This window comes from Salminus brasiliensis, chromosome 14 (genome assembly GCF_030463535.1).
Source record: "Salminus brasiliensis chromosome 14, fSalBra1.hap2, whole genome shotgun sequence".
Taxonomy (NCBI): Eukaryota; Metazoa; Chordata; class Actinopteri; order Characiformes; family Bryconidae; genus Salminus; species Salminus brasiliensis.
In genome coordinates, this window is record NC_132891.1 from 6,853,267 (window position 1) to 6,879,660 (window position 26,394).

Below are 26,394 nucleotides of genomic sequence, written 5' to 3' on the forward strand. Positions count from 1 at the left end.
AACCTGTGGCGTGGTCGTCTCCCGTGGCGTGTCAGATCTGTCTGCTCACCAGTGAGTGTGATGTCAGACACACGTCTGAGTTTTAGAGTGTTTTGTAGTGTGACGGTGACTAAAGACGCTAAAAGGCAAACGCTGATGTGTCTTCCTGAACTGAAGCTACATGGGCCGAGCGGGCCAAGGCGTACGGTTTCCACTAACTCTGAACAGTAGGTTCTGGAGGCAAGGTCTGCGTTGTCCAGTCGTAGCAGAGATGTGAAGGTTGCTTGTGTCAGATATTCTTAATCTTGCTCCAATACTTAGAAATGAAAAATGTGGCAGGTTGTGCTCTGCTCAATAGTCCATGCAGTGAAGAACCTCCGGAGAACCTCCAAAGAACCTTCCATAGTGCTTTATAGCACTCACAGTGCTTTTATATGAGCAGAACCTGTTCATCTACAGTAGTCCACACACACAGCCGGTGTGTTTTTGACTGTTTTGGATGCCTCTGTACAATTAACTCATGTCTCATGTGTACCTCACCCCCGTGTAAAGCCTGTCTCCATCTTCTGCTCTAAGAAACCCACCTCTGAACCTCGCTGAGCCGTGGGGAGGACATCTCGAGCGGCTTCGGACGCTGGAGCCTGTGCAAGATTCAGAGCAGAGGCAGCAGAAAGCTGCTGAAGCAGTGGGAGGGTGTGTGTGTGTGTGTGTGTGTGTGTGTGTGTGTGTGTGTGCGCCTCTGTGTGTGTGCGTGTGTATGTATGTGTGCACTCTCGCTCGACTCGGCGCGGCTCCACTGCTGCAGTCAAGGCATCAATTTTGTATAGGCGCTGAGCAGGAGCGCTCGCTAGCACTAGGCCCTGCTCTTCTGCTCCGTTCCCTCCATCCCCCTCCACTGCTCTCCACTCCGCTCTGTCTGCCAGCCTGCTGCTGCTGCTGCTGCTGCTGGCCATGGAGAGCGGCTCCATCAGCCTCTGAGCCATGGAGCCGCAGCCCAGTCTGTGTGTACATGCAGCATGTCTGCGTCTGATTCTAGTGCAGCGCTTCTTAGCGGCAAGGTAAGAGCACCTCTCTCTCTCTCCTCTCTCTCGCTCACTCTTTCACTCTCTCTTCTCTCACTCGCGTGCACTCTCACTCTTTCTGTCTACCGCTCACTCTTTCTCGCTCTGTATCTGTCTCCATCTCTGTCAGTGGGTCCCCCTTTTCTGTCTGTATTGTACACTCTCTCTCTCTCTCTTTCATACGTATGCAGACTCGCTCTCTTCTGTGCTGTCTTTCTTCGTTTCTACCTAGCTGTATCTCTGTCCCTTACTTGCTCTCTAGCCCGCTATCTCACTCTTTCTCTCTTACATGCATCCACACAATCCACCATTCTCTACCCATCTCTCGCTCGCTCGCTCTCTCACTCTGTTTCCCCCCTTTCTTTCTCTCTCCCTCTCTCTCACACACTTTCTCTCCACATTTCTGCCCTACCATACACACTTCCCCATCTCTCTCTCTCTCTGCTATTGTCTAATCCATCATTCCCAGTGCCTCCATGCTGAAGCGAATGAATTTTGCATGCGTTCAGCTTGGGTTGGAGTCTAATAATAACTGTACATCTTATTTTTTACAAGTTATGACCGCCCCAAATTTGTGCATAACAGGCTCTTATATAAGCCTATGCCAGAGCGCCAGAGCCATGCGGATACATCTGATTCATGGTTGTGCCATTGACAGCAAATGTGTGCCTTCATTGAGAATTTTTTTTTTTTCCTCTGTTCTGCTCATCTTCTGTCGGTTCCGTCCTGGTTCTATTGCCTTTCTGGTGAAAAGGAAGCTCAGGTGGCTCCAGTTTGGGCTTGCCGATGCTTAAAGAGAACACATGCCACTGCTTTGGGCTACAGGTTGTTTATCCTCAGCATTTGCACACAAGTCTTCTGCGTGTAAGACGAGGCAGCGCCATTGCCAGGTTCAAGTCAGTTCTGTTGTTGAGCTTGTGTAGATTCATTGAAAAACATGTGCAACAGAATGGGACGTTCTGGAGTATCCGCGCTTGAGGGTAAGTTTGCCATGCCCAACAAGAACTGCCAGCTTGTGAAGTCCCCCAGGGTGAACTCTGGAGTGATGGAGCACCATTCAATACCTTTTGGGATGAAGAGGAGTGTGTGTGTGATCTGAAACTAAGCATCCGATATCAGTACCTGACCTCACTAATGCTCTTGTGGCTGAATACAATCAAATTCTCATGGCAATGTTGTTGTTTTTTTATGTTATTTCTGGTTTTACCCATTTTCTCCCTAGTTTGGATCACCAGTTGCCCAACAATAGGTACTGTCCCAGTCATATGCAATGCTCGCAACACTGGGAGGGTGAAGGCCAAAACGCACCTCCTCTGACATGTGTGTAGCCAGCCGCCACCTCTTTCTCCGAACTACTGCCGATACAGCGTCAATGGTCAGCCAATGAGCTCGAAAGAAAGTGCCGTGTACCCAGCTCTGATGCTTTGGCCAGCGGACTCCAGTGATAGCCAGCATTGCACTGAAGTGATGTAGGGACATCTACCCACCCTGGAAAGAGCAAGGCCAATTGTGCTCTCTCGGGGCCCTGGCTGCCTATGGCCAACAGCATGACCAGAATTCACTCATAGCAATGTTTAAACTCCTAGTGTAAAGCCTTCCCTAAAGGGTAGAAGCTGTTACTGCGGCAACAGGGGGTGGGTGGTGGGCGGTGGGCTTTGCGATGCTTAAAGAGAACACATGCCACTGCTTTGGGCTACAGGTTGTTTATCCTCAGCATTTGCACACAAGCCTTCTTCTGCGTGTGAGACGAGGCAGCACCATTGCCAGGTTTAAGTCCTTGAGTGATCAGCACACGCTTCAGTTGTGTTGCATATCTTGTTGAATAGCTTGTGTAGCTCCATAGAAAAACCCTGGCAACAGACTGGGACGCTCTGGAACAGCCACACATGAGCTTAAGATCACCATGCATGATGGTGACAAGTGTCAGCTCAAGTGTCTGGGTACAAAGCCACCAGGCTTGGAGCAGGCCGTGGAGCAGTGGAACTGTGTTGTCTGGACTGATGGAGCTCCAGTCATTACCTCTGAGATGAGCTGAAGTGGTGTTTGTGATCCAGAACTGATCATCCAACATCAGTGCATATCCTTACAGCAGTGCTCCACACAGTGCACCAACATCTAGTGTAAGGCCTTTATAGAAGATTAAGGCTGTTACTGCAGCAGTGAGGAGGCAGATCCTCTATGAAAGAGCAACACCAGTGAAATCACTGAAAATGACTATATGACTTTACACATAAATACTGTCTGATTGGCAGCGAATCTGAGAACAAAGTCTCAGGATAGCGCCAGTTTAGGTCACTTAGCGTGGACAGTTGTCAAAGTGTGCTACCTAGTGTATGTTCATAGGTCAAGCTGCCTAAAAAACAGCAGGAAGGATATTCTGATTGGCCTAAAGCAGGACATTTGGATAGCCTAAATTACTTTACGAGGGTAAAAATAAGGTAATGGAGGATTTAAATCATTTGATTTGCCATGTACTACATCTTTAGCAGTTCATATATGGAAACTAAGCTGCGAAAAACAGTGATGTTTTTGTGATGTCATGAACATTCATTTGCATATACCAGCTTATTTAGCCTACAGCGGCTTTAGCCCCGACCTTTCACGAATGCCCAGGCTGCTTTTTGAATGAGGCACAATGCAGGGCAATCAAGCCAATCAGAACAAAGGCTGTTTGCATACGCCTGAATAGCACAGAAACACATAGACACAAAAACAGTACACAGAGTAATGTCACTGTCTGAAAAAGACTAACTTTAGGAGAAGGAGAGTACCCACTTGGCTTAGTTGTTTGGGGCCTTTTCTAGGGCGGCAAAGTAGCGCCGCTGGTAGTGTGTGTGTGTGTGTGTGTCAGTCACACAGCTCCAGGGGTGGGGCCTGGGGTTGTGAATTCAACCCTTGCTCTGGTTACTGTCTGTGTTTGGTGTGAGATTCCTCCCTCCTCCTTAAAAATCACACACAAGCTGGGTGAATTGGCCATGCTAAAGTGTGTGGTACCTTGTGATGGAGTGCCGGCCTGTCTTGTGTCCGTTGATTCCAGGAATGCTCCGGAAGATCAGAGCAGTAGGAGAATTTAAAATATACACTCCTCATTAAACTCTTTAACCCACACTTCACTACTGTCATAATTAGCATCAGTTTCATAGGCCCTAGAATAGAACCTTGAGGCACTCCACAGACTCGATAAGGTAAACAGCCATATGATAGTTTTTGCATTCGGATTAATAACGTTTTCTATTTCTCCTCAGTTTTACTCAAGTATGACCGTAATCGCATGTGAATGTGTGAATGCTGTATACCGTTGTTCCTCAGAACAGTGAATATCCGTGTGTAGGCCGATCCTCTGTGTTATGAGCATGAAACCTCTAACTGTCATCTCCACGTACTACATAGAAGCTGAACAGCATGTGGTCATGGCTCTGGGAATCAGATTCTGAGCGTCTGAATCAAAATAGGGCATGAAAGTGTTTGAAGTGCTGATGAATGAATGTTTGTGTTATCTAACAAGCCGTGTATGAAAGGCAAGGTCGGGCCGTTTGTGTGTGCTGCTCCCTCTGCTGGCTGTGTATTGGAATGTGGCGTCTGGGTTTGTTGGACTTTAAGGTTCATTACAGTTTCCATTAGCTCACTGCGCTCACAAACAGCCATCTCGCTCAGGGAGAAAGAACGGCGAGGGACAGAACGAGTAGAGGGGTAAACGGCTCATTTGGTCCTAGCCGTCGTGTTATTCTCTAAACTAGGGGTGAAAAAATGCATTAGTGCTTATTTAAAATTGTAAAACTGAAATATGGAATTGGTTTGCTTTAAGGCTGTGACTATTATAATTATACTGGTAATAGACGAGGGGCAGTCCGATCTGAAATAAGCTTTTAATAGGTGATTTGTCTTGATGTGTAACATTCTGTAACGCAGCACTGATAGAATTCAAGAATTTGTGATTTTGTGTTTTGGTCCATCTGTGTCCTTTCACTACAATACCCAGCATGCATTACACAAATCCGTCATACACACAGCAAAATATGAGTATTAAATATAACACTAATAGTGTTAATTTAACTGTTAGCATAGCCACGTAGAATCTACTAAATACTAATGTGATTTGTCTTCCTAGCAGTATAATTTCAACTTCAACTTAGTCTCTTGTAACTGAATGCAGTCAAATCCTCACAGCAATGTTCCAACATCTAGTGGAAGGCCTCCCCAGAAGAGTAAAGGCGGTTACTGCTGCAGCAAAGGATGAACAACCTTTAATACTCTCGGATTAGCAGGTGTCTACAAACTTTTGGAACTGAATGCAGTCAAATCCTCACAGCAATGTTCCAACAGCTAGTGGAAGGCCTCCCCAGAAGAGTAAAGGCTGTTACTGCTGCAGCAAAGGATGAACAACTTTTAATACTCTCGGATTAGCAGGTGTCTACAAACTTTTGGACACATGGCGCATGCAGTTATCTGGAGGTTGAGGGTGAGTAATGTGCAGAAGCGGAGACTCGCGCGAGAGTTATGGAAACGCTCTTAGCGGATGAAGTTGCTGTGCCGTGTGTCTTTTAAGGGATTGCATTACTCTATTGATCGCGCTCTCGCGCGGCTAACTGCCGCGGCTGTGGGGTCATCTAAAAAAGGCCGGACGTTAATGCACAGTGTGTGTATGGAATACATAATGCGAGTGTATGGGTGAGTGGTCTCGAGCCGACTTCAGTTTGTGCTTGGCATGGCTTCTGCTCGCTTTGCATGGCTTACCGGAATTACTCTGCTCTTTAATGAGGTTATGGACGATGGGTTCTTGTAAACGACATGGCCGCCCTTTTCACTGCTGATCATGACTGTTACAACTAATCTCTGAGTTTCCTCAGCTTTTATTAGTAGCTTGGCTGGTGACTTCAGCAGACCGTGGAGTGCGTTAAAGGTCCATGGTCGGCACTTTTCTTGGATTTAGGTTTTTCCCCTGAAGTCCACTTTTAATACTTAATGTGACTCTTCACACTTAAAGCAACATTATGTAGCATTTTTACCAGGGATGCACCGATCCGACTTTTTCTCTTCCGATAACGATACCAATATGTACGCTTTACATATGGGCCGATACCTAATACCAATCCGATACCATTGTTGAATTAGATACTCTAATCAGGCTCTTCAGCTCTTCCCAGTGGGGCAGAAGAGGGAGGAGGAAGGATGAGGACTGAGTCTCTTATGTGTTATCATAGATTTAATCTGCACTGTTAACACTTTACTGTACATCCTGTACATCTGCACTCCTGGACACTCCTGCCACTTTACTTAAATACCACTAGATGCACATACAGTACTTATTCAGTATTGTCATCTATGTGCTGATACTCACTCCTCCTGCACATTTATCTTCATAACTGCACTGCCCTTCACCTCCGGTTGGTTTTACATGCATATTTTTTACATTTATTCTATTTATTGTTATTATTGTAATCATTGTAATGTGTAACTGCTGCATTGTGCAGTTGCCACTGGCTGCTAAATTTCCTTATATCTATCCTAATTTCTATCTGATTTCCATATATCTATCCTGGTTTTGACCCAACCCTCCCTGATCAGGCCTCAGGCTAAGCCATGATCATGTCGTTTGGTCTTCAATAAAAAGAAAACACCATATTTGTCTAAAGCAGCTGTTGCGTTTCACCACACCACCAGCTTCGACTAGGGCTTGCAGGGCTTGCTCTAGTGGGCTGGGTTCATGTAGATTTTGAGGGCATAGATATAATGAGTCTGGACTGTTATATAATAGTTCTGGGGTTTTGGAATTGGCCTGTTTTACAGCTCTGTTTTTGGTTATGCTGGATTTTCTGTGCAAGGAAGAAACAGAAGTGTTTGAGGTAGTGTCAGTTCCGTGTACCGAACTCTCATTATTCAGCTATTTCACACACTGTTCATGTGATGTAGATGTGCATCCGAGTGAAAGCTGACGAACTGCATTTTTTACGTCATACTCCTCCATTCTTCTTTATCCACTGATCTGCTGTACTGGAGCACAGAGCCAAAACAACAACTACTGTGTCACTGTCCAATTACTTACATAATCCACTGTACCCCTGTGTGTGTGTATGTGTGTTTGTGTTTGTGTGTGTGTGTGTGTGTGTGTGTGTGGTTGTTGTGAGCATGTCAGAGAATCAAGGATGCTTAAATATTCCTCACCATCTTTCATCTGTGTTTTCTTCCCCTCCAGTGGAGAGTCAGGGACAAAGGAGCGGCGCTCGCTGTTCGCTGGTGAAATTCAGCACTATTCTTGTTATTCTCTCATTCTGCTGCGTGGATCAGGGCTGCTCTGTTTTGCAGGGGCAGCGCTTCTTAAATTAAGCCGTTCATTTAGAGAGGGGATATATTTTAATCATACATAAGAATCTTCCATCTCGTGTTCGCGGTTGCCTAATTATCCTTTGTCTCTTCCGGTGGTGGAAGCAGCGAGGCCTGAGGCCGTCTTTGATATTTAAATGATATCAGCCTGCTCACGGTGAAGAGGGCGTGAAAGAGGGGGGAGGACGAGGGAGCATGCCTAGACGGAGAAAAGGGAGGATGGAAAAAAAGTTAGAGAGTGAAAAGAAGAGAGGAAGACTGAACAGAGATGGAGAGAGGGAACAAGATGGATGGGGAGAGATAGGAAGGAAAAAAGAGAGGAAAAAAGAGAGAGAGAGAAAGAGAGAGAGAGGTATAGAACAGGGAGGGGAAAAAGAGAGAAGACCAGTGCGAGAACGGAGAGAAGGAGTAGAAGCAGGTGAAGGAACAGTTAGAACGGTAGAAAGAGAAGAGTAAAAAGAGGGAGAACGGAGAAGAAGGGCAGAGGTAACAGGAGGGATCTAGGAAGGTGGGAAAGAGAAGTGAGAGCGGCAGAAAGAATAGAAAGAGAGGATGAGGAGAGCGGGAGAAAGGAAGAAAGACAGAGGGGGAAAATGATAAAGCTGGACTGCAACACACCACTATTATGATATTTCGACTAAACTGTCGATTTGGCGCACTTTGCAGTGAGGGTAGTAGAGGCATGAGGGTTTGGTTGAACCATTCAACCAGGCCATCTGATTGGGGATGATGGGGATACCAGTGATGCCTAGATTTATTTATTTTTTACTAAAACAAATGGAAAAACTTAATTAATAAGGTTTTACACCCAGTTTTTAATTTTTAAATTAAGCCTCAAGCGATCAGAAACCTGATAACCGTTACACTGACCCTACAGGAAGCCTCTTGGCCGGGCTGAGTGACTCTGCTGGACGCACCCAGGTAGAGCAGGATTTGGTGTGACAGAGTTTTGACAGGGTGCTCCGGCAGATCGGTCTGCATCCATGAGACACGCTGGGGGAATTATACACCTATACTGTATGTACAAAAGTATCCAGACACTCCTTTTAATAAGTGAGTTCAGCTGCTTGGCGGTGCACCCATCACTGATACTGAAGCTTACAGCTTGCCTAATCACCCGGGAACAGCATTGCCAGTATAACGGGACACCATGCCCACACCATGCCCAGTGCCACCTGGAAGATAGAGGGGTATAAAGCCATGCAGCACCGGGTTGTGGAGCAGTGGAGCGGACTTCTCATTTACATTACGTTTACATTTACGCCATTTATCAGACCCTCTTTTCCAGAGAGACTTCCGAAAGTGCTTTGCTGTTTACTCAAGAATAATAACCAATAACCTCAGCTAGTCTGAATAGACTAGAATTCAAAGATTAGACACTTGGACACTACTAAACACAAGTCAACATGGAGACCATAATACTCAACACTACAGTCAAGCCGAGTCGTACTTGTAGCTCGTAGGGCTCTTGCTGCAGATCGGCTTTTGACCATTGCCATCAAGTACGGAGGGGCTGATCCGTTCTTGGCTTTGTAGGCCAGTGTCAGGGTTCTGAATCTGATGCTGGCAGCAGCTACAGGAAGCCAGTGAAGAGAATGCAGCATTGGAGTCACATGGCTGAGCTTAGAAACATTGAAGACGACCTGTGCCGCTGCGTTCTGGATAAGTCGCAGGGGCCTGATGGTGCGTAAAGGAAGACCAGCCAGAAGAGAGTTGCAGTTATCAAGTCTTAAAGTGACGAGACACTGAACGAGCACCTGGGCGGCCTCTCTAGAGAAGAAGCGTCGAATTCTCCAGATGTTGTAAAGGAGAAATCTGCAACATGACTTGAGAAGGATAACTGATCATCCATGACCACACCAAGGCTTCGAGCTTATGACCAGTGAGTTCTCCAAGGAGATGGCAAGATCATTGGGAAGTCCAGCAGTTCCCGGGATGCACAGCAGCTTTGTCTTGCTGGGGTTGAGTTTGAGGTGGGACTTCTCCAGAGGGCTGGAGCTCCACCCTAAAAGTTGTCTTAACTTGTTAGCTACATTAGTCTTTTAGCTGCTCTGCAAAGCTAAAAAAACGACTGCATCTGGGGTACAGGGAAGAGTTTGGCTCCACTGATGACTTTTTAAATGAATTTTTCTCTAGTGCCTCAGTCTGTCTCTGCCTTCTGTACCTCACCCGAGACCTCCCACCATCATCACACTCTATTTAAAAAGATAATACCTAATTAACACATCTCTTGAGTGGGGTCGTACCTGCAGACAGGAGTGAAGAAGACAGAGAAATGGAGAAATGTGCTGTGTCATTGCAGACACACAGAGAGAGAGAGAGAGAGAGAGAGAGAGAGAGAGAGAGAGAATGTGCTTATCCAGCTACTTTGCCGTCCTCACTGGCACATGCCATCAATAATACATTACAATTGAGTACTTAGCCTCCATGACTGGTTAGCGTTTCTACTCCGTCATGCTTATATAAAGCACTTCAGCAATCTAAGTTGGTAACACTCACACACTCTGAAGAGTTCCTCCAGCTTTGGTCGTGGTGGCCCTCTGGTGCTCAGTTTTGCTGCTGCTTTAACCCAGCAGACTCGATTCATCAGCTAATTATGAAGCGTGTCGTGAGTCAGATTCAGGGGAAATCATTAAGCTGAACTTTGCAGAGAGAAACTAAGTAAAACTGCTATGTGTAGACCACTGATTCAATTAGATGTGATTAGCTATACTTGCTAGTGTTGTATTGATGAGGAATTGCCATTTTTACACTTATTTTGTCACTCACCAGTACTGTCAAGGTTTACCACATTATTTATAACCATTTCTCTTTGGGGTTTTGTTTTGTTTTTTACTGTAAAAACTCCAGATCCCATTGAAACAGATGCAGGTAAAATGAATGCAGTGAAAATGAGCAAGAATTTCTCATTTGAAAGAAGTAGTTGATCTTGTGAGCTAGTATGAAGAACAGAGCTCGGTTCCAGTCCAGCCAGCACAGCGTGGATGTGTTCAACTCCATCAGCAGCAGCAGCAGCAGCAGCATCAGCTCACCTGATTTACCATCATTTAGCTCTGATTTACCAAACCAGGTGTTGGATGATGACTATAAATAATACTAGACTCCATGAGAAGAACTTTAGAGATGTTTAAAGAACACAGTGATTGAGAACCACCACCACTTTCTGTAGGACTGTTTTAGGTATTTATTCGTTTATCAATATTTTACTGAGGAAATAAACTCTCACTGCCCAGATAAGCAGCTTCTAATTCTATTTTTCACAGGGTACTCAAGTTTTTGTGCAGTATTGTATATGAGGTTTGTATATCCACAGGTGAGCCAGGCCTTCTGACTATGGTCTGCCTGTTTTTATGTGAAAAAAAAAAAGAAAGATCTTGGTATGATAAAATGTAGAATGTACAATAAAAATCTACAGATATTACAGACATTATTAAAGTTATAAATCTGCTCATGTTTACACTGGCTCCTCAGTAGAATTCAAAGTCAGTAGTCTTGTTTTTATTTCTATAAAATCAAATCAAAGTTTCGAATTATTTTTTCCAGGTTTTTTTTTCTCAACTGACCAGCCAAGACATATTTTATGACGTTGGCCTCTTTAGTTTTGCACTGGCGCGACAAGGCACATGCAAGGCTAAGTCTACCAATTAGCATCATGCAAACTGTGTTGAGATGCTATCAAACGTGTTTATGTGGTTTCATAGGCTGTATGACATATTTACTTACAATCTGGCTAGCTTCTAACTTACTCATACTCAGGCTCGAAAGGGGCCACATGCTGCTGATGTTATTAGCTGTGTGATGTACTCTCTCTTTCTCTGTCTCTGTCTCTTTCTCTGTCTGGCAGGGTTCGGCTGATTCCTACACTAGTAGACCCTCGGATTCCGACCTGTCCCTGGAGGAGGATAAGGAGGCGTCTCGGCGGGAAGCCGAGCGCCAGGCCCTGCTGCAGCTCGAGAGAGCCAAGGTTGGCTTTACTCATCTTTTACACTCATACACACGCACACACACTCGTTTTCAGTCACACTCCACTCAGATGGTTTCCTCCCCTCTTCTTTGCAGACCAAACCTGTGGCTTTTGCCGTGAAAACCAATGTCAGCTACTGTGGGGCCTTAGATGAGGACTGTCCTGTGCAGGGCGCTGCCATCAATTTCGAAACCAAAGACTTTCTACACATAAAGGAGGTGAGCTTAAGGTTCAGATGCAGGCGTCTGTGACGGTCACTCCAGCGGTTTCAATGTTAAGGGCCTTAAGTTGGTATGATCCCAAGTAAAATATATGGATATGGATATAAGAGAAATCAGCTCTGTTCTGATTGACTGCCCTGTGTTGTGCCTCTTGTAAAAAGCAGGGCTCCTTTTAGATCTGTGGTATAAGTGGGTGGGACTAAACTGTGGTAGGCTGAACTGAACTGGATGTACTGTATGTAAATGAGCTGTTTCTTGTGATGGCACAGAAATGAATTCAAAAGTACTGTTTTTATAGACTCTCCATATTTATTTAAAAAAGTAAGGGAAGTTTGGTTTTCTGTGATCGGGGACTGTGGTGTTTAGGCTCGAGTGCGTGACTGCAGTGTTTCCTCTTGTTGTAGAAGTACAGCAATGACTGGTGGATCGGGCGGCTGGTGAAAGAGGGGGCTGATATCAGCTTCATCCCCAGTCCAGTTAAACTGGAGGCCATGCGCCTCAAACAGGAACTGAAAGCTGCACAGAGGTACATCAGCTTTTTCTACAGGACCTTCAAGAAAGCAGCTTCTACATCTTTGTAACTTGCAGTAGAGGACAGTTCTGAATGAATGGAGAGTGGTTTAGCAAAGCCCTCTCTGGAAAGATTCAATAAGAAAGACTGTCCAGATGATGGGTCACCCAGGCTATGACCCGGTTTATTTTTGTCCACGAGTCAAAGAACCTTCGGGGATGGACTTGGGTACCACCTTCTCAAATTTTCAGAGTTGATCTGTACTGTTTTCTGTAGCAGGGCAGCCTTATTACAGGTAATCTGAATGAACTGGCAACCATTGGCTGGCATTCAAAACTGTCCTGAGCTAGAAGACTGATCTCAGATCAGTTTATGATGCTCTCCTAAGGAGTTTGGCTAGCTAACTAGCTAAGCTCTCATTGGCTGCTCTTAACTAGGAACATTCCCCTTCTGCACTTTGGCCTTGTGCTTCTTCACTCTAATATCATAACAAATTGTGTAGTTTTCCTAATTCCAGTTTCCCTGCATCTTGTTCTAGACCCCCCCCCCCCACACACACACACACACCCCCCAATTTCTCATTATGCTTTGTCCTGGGGGTGGCAGCATTTGCGTGATTGGCCAACAACCATGAACTGAGGACCACTAACATATGTGCACTCCACTACATGCTGCTTGTCCCAGGTGGTCTCCATTCATTTTATATGAGGCTACATCAGAAGCATCAATCGCACATGAGACCTGGGTCACACGGGTACTATAATTAGTTTAAGAGTTTAGAGATTTGTTCTATAAACGGCTCACAAACATAGCTTCCCACTGAGAGTCCTCCTGGTCCTTCCCTGGCCAGTCCATCCCTGATTCTGCACAAATATAGGTAATGTACCTATTGGGACACCTACTAGTGTCTTAAAATAAACTTTACCTGACCTTTGCTTCAATCTGGCAGCTTTTTTTCTCTATATTTCTACATCAGTGTTTTCAGTGAACAGCGGCTGCTTACCGCACTTGTCAAAAACACATTTCACAGTCTGTGATTTACTACACAAGCTCAGAATTAGCATGAGGGTTTGAGTTCAGAGCAAGTGTAGGGCGTCTTGCTTGGCTTCTCTCATATTCTTTGTCTTAACTGTGCTTGATATCCTACAGAAAAGCAGGAGGAAGACCTACACCTCCATCGTCAGGTAAAAAATAAATACCACTGTCATCTGTCCCATGTTTAGGATGGCTTCAGGGACGGCTACAGAGACTGGAAATAAATATGCGTTGAGATCTAATTCAAAAAGCAACCTCTCTAACCACTCTAGCACAGCCGCAGAGGGAAGTGTTTGACATAGTGTTTGATATATTAGGCAGCAAGTGAACAGTCAGTTCTTGAAGGTGATCTGCTAAAAGCAGGAAAAATGGGTCAGCATAAGAATTTGAGCCTAAAACATCAGGCTGGTCTTGTGGGGTGTTCCCAGTATGCAGTGATCAGTACCTACCAAAAGTGGTTCAAAGCAGTGAACCAGCAGCAGGTTCATGGGCACCTGAGGTTCACTGATGCCACCTCACAGCTTACAGCACTTTAAGAACCTGCTGATAACATCATGGTGCCAAATACACAGATACCACCTTCAGAGGTGTTGTGGAGTCCATGCCTCAAATGCTCAGACCTGTTGTGGCGGCACAAGCGGGACCTACTCCGTATTAGACAGTGGTGTTAATGTTATGGCTGATCGGTGTTTACTCTCTGCAAACTCTCCCACAGACTGTCCTTTAATACTTTTTGTCTCTTGCTCTCTAAAAGCTAAACAGAAGCAAAAGCAGGTAGGTTGTTCTTGTTGCTCTCTGCGTCTTTTGCACACCAGGCCGCCGCACTGTACTAGTGATGCCACTGTATATCATTACTGAAGCTGGAAGCTGGAAGCCCAGAGGCTACTCATTAGCTGTTGGAGGATGTTAGTTAAGATTCAGAGCGTACACTAAGATGTAAAGCTTCAAAGAGTTCGTTTGTGTGTGTTTGATTATTTCAGACGGAACATGTTCCACCCTATGATGTCGTACCATCCATGAGGCCAGTTGTGCTGGTTGGGCCTTCGCTGAAAGGATATGAGGTGCAGTGGATTCAGTCCCATTCAGTTACATTCAGTGCTTCTGATGTTCATTTATTCAGAGTGGTCTGATGTGAAATGCTCTTTTCTAGAGAAACTTACCTTCCTAAAATTCCAACTTACTTTCCTTAAGTAGGAATATTTGACTGTGGTGTTGAATGGAACAAGACATCAGAAGAGTTTATTGCCTCTATAAGCTGTCATATGCCTGACACAGTGTTTTACAGTAGTTTTTTAATTTTTTTTTTTGACGTTTTAGGTCATGCATTTTTAGGAAACCCTAACAGTGGGGAAATTCAGTTCAAATTTGATTTGCCTAGGTCTTTTTACAACTGACATCACCAGGGATTCATTAATAGGACATGAGATCAACAAATCACAAAACATCACAAAACAACTGTACAGGAATTCATTAATAGGACAGGAGATCAACAAATCATAAAATATAAACATAAAAAGCCCATAGAAACCCCATGTGAGAAAAGTCAAAGACAACAGTGGCAAGGACAAACTTTTTACTGGAAGTTCTTTATTGGAATTTAATGTTTAAAATTGTATTTAGGCCAAACACGCATGGTAATATCACATATGATATTAATATAGTGGATTACAGTTCATCATGGTCTCATCGTGCATTTCTATATCCGTAGGGATGTCTGTTCAGTGACCTGCTTGTTTAAATCTTTTATTAATCGCTGGTCCTGCTCTTGGTGCAGGTATTAGCATACATTTACATACTACATAATAATGTGCACTTCACAATGATGCACTATATGTCCGCATGTTTAAGAACATCCCTTGTAATGAATATATGCAGCTACTTTAGGTCACACCCATTGCTGACACAGATACATACATACACACAGCTTGTCTAGTCTCTGTAAAGAGGTGCTGCCAATAAAATAGGACTCTCTGAAGCAGATAAACATAATACTCGAGCATAAAGCCGCCAGCATTGAGCTGTGGAGCCGTGGAAATGCTGCTGCTCCATCTAATACTTGGGATGAGTTGGGGATTCTTATAGCAGTGCACCACAATTTAGTTGAAAGTCTTTCTTGGACAGTACAGACAGTTACTGATTTTAGTAGAAACAATGAATGAGCAGGTGTCCCAAAACATTTGTCCATATAGTGTATGAGCAGTGAATATATTACGTATATTTCCATTATAAATGTCAGCAATAGGTACATTTAAAGTGAACGTCAGTACAGTATTATGGGCATGCAAAAAAAACTTTACGGTTTATAAATGCCACAATATGATATATAAAATATAATATAATTTTCAAACCACTTTTATATAATATTTGAAAATTCCAGTTGGCCTTTTCATCAAGTAAGCATTTCATGACAAATGGCCAATAAAAATGGCCCAAAATTACAGGGGGAAAAACTCTTACATTAAGTTTACATCTCATTAAGATCAATTGTACACTTTTTTTTGTAGATGATATACAGTATGCAACTGATCACAGGCCCCTTACTTTAGGACCTTAGGGCATAAACACTTGTATTTGCATGTGCTTAATCTGAGGATGAGTGTGTGCTGTGTGTGAGCCTGTGCCTCGTGCTTCTGTGTGAAATATTGATTCTTGTCTGTAGCTCTGTGCCTCAGAAAGACTCTGGAGGCCTAGGCCGCTCTTGCTCTGAGACAGCAGGGAGTCGAGGCTGTTCTGCAGCGTCTGCTGCTGCCCCTCTATTTCAGGAGCCATCCATTTTTTAGCCTGAATCTAAATTAAAGCACATCACCTCACCCAGACCACATTAAACTTTCACATGGCTTCTTCTCCAAAGCCCCACTGCTGCTGCTCTTTATCCTCTTGCTCATATCTGCTCCAACACATTATGCTCTCTGTTGTCCCACACCAGCTGTACATGCCAGTAGTAAAGCCGGGGATCGGAGTCAGCAGGTTTGTGGCGGCTTTATTGGACATGTTCTCTTTTCTCTCCTCCGGTTCAGGTGACGGATATGATGCAGAAAGCACTGTTTGACTTCCTCAAGCACAGGTTTGATGGAAGGTAAGTGCTGTGCTGTTTGGTCACTGTTATGGTGATGATGGGGCTTTTTGCATAATATGCATCATTGTGTAGTTGGTAATATACATCATTCTGTAGTGCTTCATTCTGCAATCCCGTAACTCCAGATATGAGCAGGTTTTCTCAATAGTCTGGTTTTCTTTCAAACGTTTCACAAATGTTGAGCTCAATTCTGAAATTTTGACAGAAACAAATGGAAAATACGTGTGTTGTTTGCAGTTCAGAGAAGCCGGGCAGGACGAGCATTGGCCCACCTAATGAAGGCTGAAATCTGTGTGCCACTGGGAGGACAAATGCTACAGCCAGTTCTGAGCCATTTTTCAGACCAGCTCTAGATTTGGCTTCTCAGAATGTGAAAAGCAGCCTTTGAAAAGCTGGTGAATCTGTAGAGCCAGTCGTTTATCCATTCACTGGCCACTCATACTAACTGAGAAGAGAATCACATTTTCAAACTTCACAAAAACCTGGTGGATTGGAAACCCCTCTAATGAGAAAAATGAATGGTACCTATGTATTGGTCCGTTCTTAAAACCCACTTACTCTGTTTTCACAGAGTCTGATGTTCTTCAGTGTTTTCTTATATAGGATTTGCTCAGTTTACAAGGACAGTGGGATACATCGCCATAAGAGCACAGCTGTCAGCAGTCCTACAGTTCAGAAACTCATCATCAGTCTGATGTAGACTCTTTGTTAAGACTTTTCTAAAGAACAAATGTAAGAGAATTTGTAGGAAGATGTTGGTACATTTTGTAGGTCTATATGTAACAAAGTAATAATGATTTAGGTATTTTGTTTATATTATACAGCCCTAATACTTCTTACCCTGTTTTGGCAGAATCTCTATCACACGAGTGACTGCGGATCTGTCTCTAGCCAAGAGATCTGTGCTAAACAAGAAGGCCATCATGGAAAGGTCCAACACACGCTCAAGCCTAGGTAAGTGAGGTAACCGAGACAACCTACCTCAACCTTCTCTCCACTGGCTTCCTGTAGCTGCCCGCATCAGATTTAAAACCCTGACGCTGGCCTACAAAGCCAAGAACGGACCAGCCCCTCCGTATCTGATGGCAATGGTCAAAAGCCGATCCGCACCAAGAGCCCTTCGAGCTTCAAGTACGGCTCGGCTTGACCCGCCATCCCTCAAAATCCGCGGAAGACAAGCGCCCAGGCTTTTTTCTGTCCTGGCACCAAAGTGGTGGAACGAGCTGCCCCTGGGTGTCCGAACGGCCGAGTCACTCGCTGTCTTCAAACGCAGACTGAAGACCCACCTCTTCAGAGAGTACTTGGACGAATAGTTCTATGGTCGCCTTATTGTATTGTGTTTAGTAATGTCTAAGCTTGGAGGTATCTTTTGTATTAGTCTATTCTAACTAGCTGAGGTTTTCTTGGGTAAATAGCAAAGCACTTTGTAAGTCGCTCTGGATAAGAGCGTCTGCTAAATGCCGTAAATGTAAAACGGCCCACAGGAAGTGTGGAGTCACAGCCAGTACACAGCAGTACATTGGATTTCAGCCTATCCATGGCATCATCATGATGTCGGTGCCTTTCTATACCTGTAGGGATGTCTGTTCAGTGACCTGCTTGTTTAAATCTTTTATTAATCGCTAGTCCTGCAATCGTAAGTGAACACAAACAGTGAGAACATGCACCCTCAGCGCCCAGGGAGGGACTGAGGGTTAGGTTCCTTTCTTACAGGCACCTCAGCCATGAATATTGAGGGAGTGCTGCCTCTTCACTCCCCCTACCCACCCTTCCTGCTGGTCCAGGCAATTTTCTGGCCCCAAGCCCACTTCTCTATACCTTCTCTATACCTTCTTTATAAGAGGTTATGATATTACTCTAGGTTACTAAAAGCTGAATATTAATATCATGTTATTAATGTTATTAATTGTTCTGATTTTGTTTGGTTTGTCAGTAATGAAATGTAACTACGCTTTTCTTTGTTTTAGCGGAGGTTCAGAGTGAGATAGAGAGGATATTTGAATTGGCAAAGTCTCTGCAGTTGGTGGTTTTAGATGCAGACACAATTAACCATCCAGCACAACTGGCCAAGACGTCCCTCGCCCCCATCATCGTCTATGTGAAGGTGTCATCGCCCAAGGTATTGTGTTTGGTTTGGTTAAGGTTTAGGGTCTGATTACTGATGGTAATTATGATGGAATTGTGAAGAACTGCGTTTTGTGGTCCCATTTCCTTCTGAATGTTCTTTCCCAGGTCCTCCAAAGACTCATCAAGTCAAGAGGGAAGTCTCAAAGCAAACACCTGAATGTGCAGATGATGGCAGGAGATAAGCTCGCCCAGTGCCCACCGGTCAGTCTGGTTAGAACAGCACTGTGTGTGAACTGCACACTTGGTTGGTTGGTAACCATCATCCTCATTCCATTTTTGTCCTGCATCAGGAAATGTTTGATGTCATCCTGGATGAGAATCAGCTGGAGGATGCATGTGAACATCTGGCCGAGTATCTGGACATTTACTGGCGTGCTACCCACCTACCAGGTTCGGCTCCTGTGAACCCTCTTTTGGAGCAAAACGTGGTAACCCCTCCCTCAGCCAACTCCAGCCAACAGGTGCGTACATGAGAACCGAATAGAGCATAGGTGTATTCATAGTGCTGCCTCCCAGTGTCTTATTCTAATGCTTTTTCCACAGTTCTCTGAGACTCAAGAGTTGATTGAATGAGTGCTGCTACCACAGATCTGGGTGAGCACCTGCCCTGTCTAATACAGAGAAATGCTGAGCATGTGGTATCATGTAGCCCTGCTGAGCTCATGCTAACTCCAGTCCTTTCTCAGCTTGTTCTAAGGTTTATCAGAGAGGCGCGGATTGTTCTGAAGCCTCCCTCAGTCCATCTCTCAGAGGCCAGCCACTCTCTGCCCCTGAGTCTGAGGAGCTCAGAGCAGCTGCCCCCTGAGGTGGAGGTGGAGGAGGTAGAAGGTTGGGTATAAGAAGAAGAAGAATGGATGAGAATAAATGAGGAAGGGGACCAACCCCACCATCCTGAGCACACAGGAGGTGTAGCTTCAAGCCCACCCAGCACAGCCACGTGTGCCAGCCGCTATGTCTCAGGACCGCTCCGCTGCAGCACAACACGCGCGCACACACACACACACACGCACACACTGACACAAACTGACACAGTACCTGCCAGCACACATTCACAGACATGGAGTCTATGTCCAAACGTGTCCAGACAGTCCTTCTAATTAGAAGACAAGTAGACTATTTAAAGCGTTCGCATTGCTGACACAGGTGTAAAATTGCATGCACAGCCGTGCAATATCTACAGAACAGCATTGCCAATAGGGACACTCTGGAATGGCAGCACACAAGCCTAAGATCACCATGGGCAATGAACAGCATCAACGTGAAGTACCACTGGATTGTGGAGACGCATTGAAGCTACATTGAAGACCTTTCAGATGCGTTAGCATAATGAAGCTCCATTGAAGACCTTTTAGATGATTTGGAGTGATGAGATGCAAATTAGATTTTTGCAATAATCTCACTTTGATGCACTTGATTTTGATAGAATAGTTGGACGAGAAGGTGTCTGGACACTTTTGGACATACAGTGTACAACACACACACACACACACACATAGTCAGCACACCTGGTCTTAGCTGCCCCACTGAGACCTGGATTGAGACCCACAGTGGTTTCCCCCACTTCCTGGGTGAAGCCTTCTGTCAGAAAGGCTCTGCCAACCTATTGCTGCTCTCTGGGTTGAAGTTGGCACTGGCATCAGAGCGTCAGTACCACGCAACCCCACAGAGAAAGCCACCCCTTGAGAAGAAGAAAAAAAAACAACACACATCCTCTTACCCTACTGCCACTCCATAACACACACGCCATGTCCTGCACACCTATTGCGCTGACTATCTAAGTTTGCTGTTGCTACTCCTGCAGCTAAATTCACCTTATTTCAGTTATGTGCTAAAATAGCCAAACCATAGAGAAGAATTCCACTGATTTAAAACAATTCAGAGCGCTTCGAGGAGAAGTTGTGCTTTATAGAGAAACTTACTGATTCACAATGTCTGCATCACAAATATAGCCATTTATCCACTCTCCAGAACCACCAATGAAATGACAGCATTACACAAGTTACATGCAACACGGATAATGGTAAAATAGTTGTTGGTTTGTCTAGAGAAAATCTTGCATCAGGCAGCGAAATCTTACTGGTTTTGTTAAACAGCTTTCCGTGACATTGATTTTAGAGGCAATAAAACGCTTCTTAGGTCTGTTTCCGTTCACTACTGCTGCAAAATCAATTGTGACTTTGTAAGTTTCTCTAGAATAAGGTAATTCTCTTCCCTGAACCACTCTGAATGTCTTTGCTTACATCTTAACTAGAGTTAATTGTGTAGAAAATGAGTCGTATTAGAGTAAGCACTGCAGTTCACCATGCGTACACTTAATACACCTTTAATAAATGCATTGAATTGACCTGATTAGAATGTGGACGTGTCTGCATTCATGAAATATTGCATTACAACAATTAACAAAAGGAAATAAACTGTCAGTTTGAGATTTTTGAGATGCAACAACTGATGAACTGTTTTAGTGTAAATATATTTATGCAGAAAATCATATCAGTTAAATTCAGTGCATTTATTGTGTGTAAGCTCTTCACTAATACATCAACCCGCAAATATCGGACACAGCCGACCAGTGTTTACAACAACCTCAAGCACTCCAAAAATGTTTTTTTTTTTTTTTTCCGAAGTTGTTTCCTTTTATAAATGGGAAAAATAAAAGTCTCCAGCTCTTTGAGTTCAGTAGTCTCTAGAGAGACTAGTAGGTGATTAGAGTTTTTTTTATTATTATTTTTTTATTATTATTATTAAAGCCTTCTAAAACAGTCCCATTCTAATTGGTCATCCAGTTTGCTTTTTCTTATCCAGTCAATTTCAACCAGTACACTGGGAATTGAGGCTGGATTCCTGCTTTTCTTCTGTTATGTGGGGAATTAGGACCCTGGAGTACAGCCTTAATGCCTGTGAAATATCTGGATTCTAGGATGACAGTGACCTCTAGTGGTTACACATCACTGTGGCTCTGGTAATACTGAGACAATGTGACCGAACATGTTCCCAGTGCGAGAGTTACACTAGCCTTTTTTTTCTTTTTACTTCATGCTGTTTCACACAACGCTGTTCCAAACACTAGCGTCTAGTTGGTTTTCTAATGAACCACAGAGATAAACTTTAACACGGATGTAAGGACTTTCCTTACACCATGACACTCGTACCTCACACCTGCACACTGATCTCTACTTATAGTTTGCTATGCTGCCGTCCGTAATAACGCATGATAATTTAATATGAAAGTATTTAAAAAGTTATTTTGATGATCTAAAATAATGAGATATATCATTACTTTCAACCTTACCAGATTCAGAGAGTCTGGTTTTAGCCATAGATATTCATATTAGGAAGCTAGATAGCGGCTAAAGCACACTGCTAAAGCTAAAGCTGAGGAACATGTTTCTCAGAAATAAACGTTGCTCAGTAAACTTGCGTTGATTTGAGTTTTGCAGATATTTAGATGTTCTTCTTTAGGATTCATCAATTAAACATCTAGTTTGGGCAGGCTAAAGTAGCTAGCTTATGTTAGCAGAGGGACAGGAATAGCTAAATTAGCTAGCTAGCGAAGGTAACGCTAGACCAGTTGTTCTCAAAGCGGTCCTCACAGCCTCATTTATCATCTATCTATGTGTGTTGTGAGTTTGGTTGGATGGGTTGGAGCCAAATTGAGTAAATTGGACTGCCTGGGGGTCGCAGAGGACCGATCTAAGAACCGCCATGCTAGCACACAGAATCGCATTTTTTTTTTTTTTTTTTTAAACCATGCGATTCATTTTTACACACATGTTTGCACATGATATGACTCGAGCACAGCACACTGGAGCACCCCTGTTCTTTTTACGTTTGCAGTGTTTACATTTCGTCCATAGACGGCCATTATGACAGTAGCACCACTATGGAGGTCACAAGGCTTCAGGTCACTATGTATATAAATGTACTGAATGATGTTATCAGCTATCTAGGCCTCATAATATGTATATCTATGGTTCTATCTTCACACAGTGTTGCATGACATCTGGCCACCTCACTCATATATGCATATATGATGATGCTCATGTTTGTACGTTGTTTTGCCTGCTGTTTCCGCACAAAGTACCGGCACAACGACAAGGCGTTTTTAGGGGGATAAGATAACTGGATAAATCATATCTTATTTGCTAGACAAACTCTCAGTTAATCTACCACTACTGAAAGCCACTGTATACACGCATCAGATCATCCTGTATAGTATAGATAATTAAGAGCTTGCATGGCAACTGTATTTCCAGTCACTAGAGGGGTTTTGTAGGTTTACTCTGAGCCCCGAAGGAATAGAAAGAGCCTGCCAGAGCTATCATCTGAGCTAAGTCATTGCAAGCTGCTTGTGTATTTACGAGTTCAACATTGAAGGGATATTTCACCTAAAACTGTAGCTGGAAGCTAAAGGGTTCTGTAAAAAAAAAGGTTCTTAAAATGATGCAGTAACTGATTTAACTCAACTTAGTTTAGCCAACAGCTCTCCTAACTCTCATTTTCTACTTCTGCATCTCAGTTTGGTCAACAATACTTGTTAAGAAGAACCTCAAAAACAACAGTACATGTGTGAGATTTGACTGTTTTGCAGGGTTAGGATTTGAGGGATGGGCCTTCCTACAGTCGGACTACTGACCGACTATAGTAAAGCTGTGGTCTTAACAGTATTCAGACTTTCCTGGTTCCTCCCAAGCTGGCAGTTAGACGGTTGCACCAGTCTAGACCTGTGAACCTTGTACATGTCTTTGTCCAAATGAGAACAGAAGGGTACGTTTACTCAGAACTGTGTTACTTAGACTGGGAGGATAAGCATCCATTGCTGGAATATCAGCTTATGATGCCTTCACACTTGGTAAGCAGGCAGTTAGACTGTAGGGCCACTCTAGAGTTGTAAAATTACACTGCATTAAAGCACGGTTCTGAGTACATTTACCTTTCTGCTCCTTCCTGGACACAAATGTACATGGTTTCACAAGTCTAGGGTGGTGCAGCTGTCTAACTGCCAGCTTGGGAAGAGCCAGGAGGTCATAAGTCCAAACCCCATACACAGCACAGCCCTCTATGGTCAGGAGTCTGAAAACAGGAAGGCCTGTAATTAGTTACCTTATCATTTAAGTTGACTTATTTTTACAGTAACCTTTATTCATTATTTAGCCAAATTAGCATGGAGTGAAATATTCCTTTAATATTCATTGCACGTGTATCCATGCTTAGAAGCGCCTCAAAAATAGCAACTAATGGACTTCTTCCTAGTGCAAGCTGTACATATTAACTGTATCTTTACTTATGTTTGGCACTAATGTTGTTCGGGACCATGCAGAATCTATTGCAACTGCGAATTCTTCCTATGAAATCACTCGGTGAGGCACTGGATGTGGTTTGAAAAGCAACATTCAAGCGACACTCTAAGCACAGTGAAAATCTGTTCTTCCTGCTCAAAGACCTGACTGACTTCCTACTAGAGCACTTCTAGAGCTAAATACAATAAAGGCTGATGTCTCTTGAGACGCAGAGTAGGTTTATTTTATCAATCCGTCACGTGACACGACTAAATTCTGTATGCAATACGAAGTCAAGCTGAGGCAGAGAGATGGATACTTTGAGTATCGTGTGAATCTCCTCTAACGAGATGATGGAAATCAATACAATTGCACTATGTTTTTTTGTTTTTGTTTTTTTTTAACTTCTGCTTTATAATGCAATAAATGCACTATGTAAGTGTGTATCTCCTTTATATGATGTCTGAAAGAAAAAGGCATTCACTCTGTATCCACTTCTCCAAAACAGAAATAAAAGAACACGTTTTCAACAACAACAAAAAAACGATACTACCCAACACCCTGCACTGTATCCAATGATCCTCTGCTCTGGAAGGGAAAAAAACACAATAAAGAGTTACAGTAAGATCAGTGTTTCACTCGTTTTACTCATTAGCTCTCTTCCCACCTCATGTCCCTCTTTCCTTAAGGTTTTGATGGTGTCCATACTGTGGAAAACCTCATTTACCTTTATTTTGGGAGAAGGACCACACCCTAACCCCCTCCTTCTCCAGGTCTTCATCCGCCTTTATATACCCATGGTCTTCGGACCAGCACTCTAACAAAGGGGCCAGGCTTCACACACAGACCACAGAAAAGCCGACCCGGACTTCTAGCCACTAGCCAACACTTGTGAGTCTGCCCTCCCGTTCCACCTTAGGGTGTGGTCCTCATTAGCAAACTTTTACTACAAATTAACAGCATTTAACAGATACTCAGGTGGGTGGTGGATTAGGAACATTCTAAGAGCCGGTGACTGGCCGGGGCCTTTGAGGGCCTGTGATTGACAGAGAGCCTATGACTTCCCTGTGGCTTAGGAAGGCTCCAGTCTTAGAGATTTTTGGGAGGTTGTTCATGAGTGAATAACATGTCATCATAGACAAAAAGATGGCATGCCCTACCAGTTTGTCTTTCCAGAAAGTCTTAGAACAACACTAGTCCCTATAATCGTCGTCTATATAGTGTCCTGATGTAGGGAATAGTGATTAGGGACAAGTGCATAAAATTATTTAACTAAAACTATGGACATTTGATCTTCATTTGAATGATATAGAGAGCTGGGGGTAATAGAACTAAAGAGATGTCTTATATAATGGTGTTAATATAAATGTAATAGGGAAAGTTAGGACACCCCCACATGTCTTACTGCCTAAAATGTAGAATCAATTAATCAATTAATTTTCCATGTTATAGCCCCCATGTTATGCTCCCAACATCTTACTGTTACAGAGATAGCATCCGAACACAGTAACACACAAACAAATTATTGAGTGGGATGTGGGCCCCTTAAAAATACAATACCAAACATGCAATTCTACATCTGTTAGCTAGAGGGCAATGTGTGAGCAGCTTTCTTTCATGTTGTCCTGCATCTTCAGAGAAGCCCCACAACACTTATGCAGCAGAGCTGTAGTAATAAGGTCCAGGGGCACCATGAGGGGGGATATTTGGGGATTCAGAGCAATCTTAAGAGTATGTGACTGACAGGGGCCTAAAAATAATAATAATTGAATTAAATATTTTGAGAATACTCATTTAATTAAAGCTGTGGGGCCCAAAATCCCTGGCAATGCCCCTGGTAAGAAGTACTATTAATTTCTATACAGTATTATAGGAGGGCTCTTATCAGATCTTCAGGGGATTGGTTCTGGGTGAATAACATGTTGACATAGACACAAAAGATGGCATGGCTTTCCTTAGTTATATAATTGTGTTATATAGTGTCTCAATGTAGGGAATAGTGATTAGGGACAATTTATATCCCCTACAGTCCTGAACAATTCACCTGAGCCAAATGGCACCCTGTGGTCCTCCTTCAAGTCAGTACATTAGTGAAATCAGCATGCATGTAATATACCTAACTGTGCTGTCCGTCCTATTTTAACTACATCAATGACTAGTTAAAATGATCAAGGAATGCATTTTTACTTTCAGCTGAATATTGTCTTGCCCATCATGTTGGTCAGACTGTGGTAAACAAAGCATCCTCTTGGATTGGTCCTCAGTTTTTCTCAAGAAACTTTGGGTAAGAGTCCACTGCTGAAGCTGCATTGATGCAGTCCTCACTAAAGGCCGCTGTAAGGACACACAGAGGGCACTTGTTAGATGAGAAATGGGACACCTTACAGCATTGCATCCCTCACCACAGCACTGCAAGTGTGGCAGTTGGGACAGGTCTAATGTACTGTCGTGGTCACGGTTGTGGTGGCGAATGCGACAGGATGTGGCTGTCTTAGATGGATAAGCAAACCTGTGTCCTCTGACAGCAGCAGTAATGTGGTGAACCTGAGCCACATCACAAAAGTGGGCCCGCTGCATTTTTTAAACCCATATGTATTTATTTATTCATTTATCCCTTTGATTTACACCTGCTGAGTGAATATACTATTCTTTATATACTATTACCATTAAGCTTAATAATTGAAATGAAAATAATGATATTTAAATTATGATGATAATAATAGTAATTAATACCTGACTGCACAGTATTTAATACTGTAGTTGTACGTTACAGATAGGGCAGCATCTCATCCGCCTTTAAATCAACAGTGTCAGAACTGACCT

General features: G+C 43.6%; 1 protein-coding gene across 2 annotated transcripts in view; it reads left to right on the forward strand.

Moving 5' to 3' along the window:
• cacnb3b (calcium channel, voltage-dependent, beta 3b) overlaps nt 1-24,176 on the forward strand; it is a 39,987-nt gene extending 15,811 nt beyond the window's left edge. Inside the window, exons 1-14 of one of the 2 annotated variants that reach the window (XM_072696610.1) lie at nt 776-1,037; nt 11,206-11,325; nt 11,421-11,543; nt 11,951-12,072; nt 13,207-13,241; nt 13,847-13,866; nt 14,073-14,153; nt 16,110-16,168; nt 17,022-17,122; nt 18,136-18,287; nt 18,401-18,496; nt 18,586-18,756; nt 18,839-18,889; nt 18,982-24,176. In XM_072696610.1, coding sequence (XP_072552711.1) covers nt 996-1,037; nt 11,206-11,325; nt 11,421-11,543; nt 11,951-12,072; nt 13,207-13,241; nt 13,847-13,866; nt 14,073-14,153; nt 16,110-16,168; nt 17,022-17,122; nt 18,136-18,287; nt 18,401-18,496; nt 18,586-18,756; nt 18,839-18,868 — 1,152 coding nt within the window. In that variant the 5' untranslated portion in view covers nt 776-995 and the 3' untranslated portion in view covers nt 18,869-18,889; nt 18,982-24,176. Of the gene's footprint in view, nt 1-775; nt 1,038-11,205; nt 11,326-11,420; nt 11,544-11,950; nt 12,073-13,206; nt 13,242-13,846; nt 13,867-14,072; nt 14,154-16,109; nt 16,169-17,021; nt 17,123-18,135; nt 18,288-18,400; nt 18,497-18,585; nt 18,757-18,838; nt 18,890-18,981 lie in introns of those variants that run through there. The other variant, XM_072696611.1, reaches the window with a different exon arrangement.
• The last annotated feature ends 2,218 nt before the right edge of the window (nt 24,177-26,394 follow it).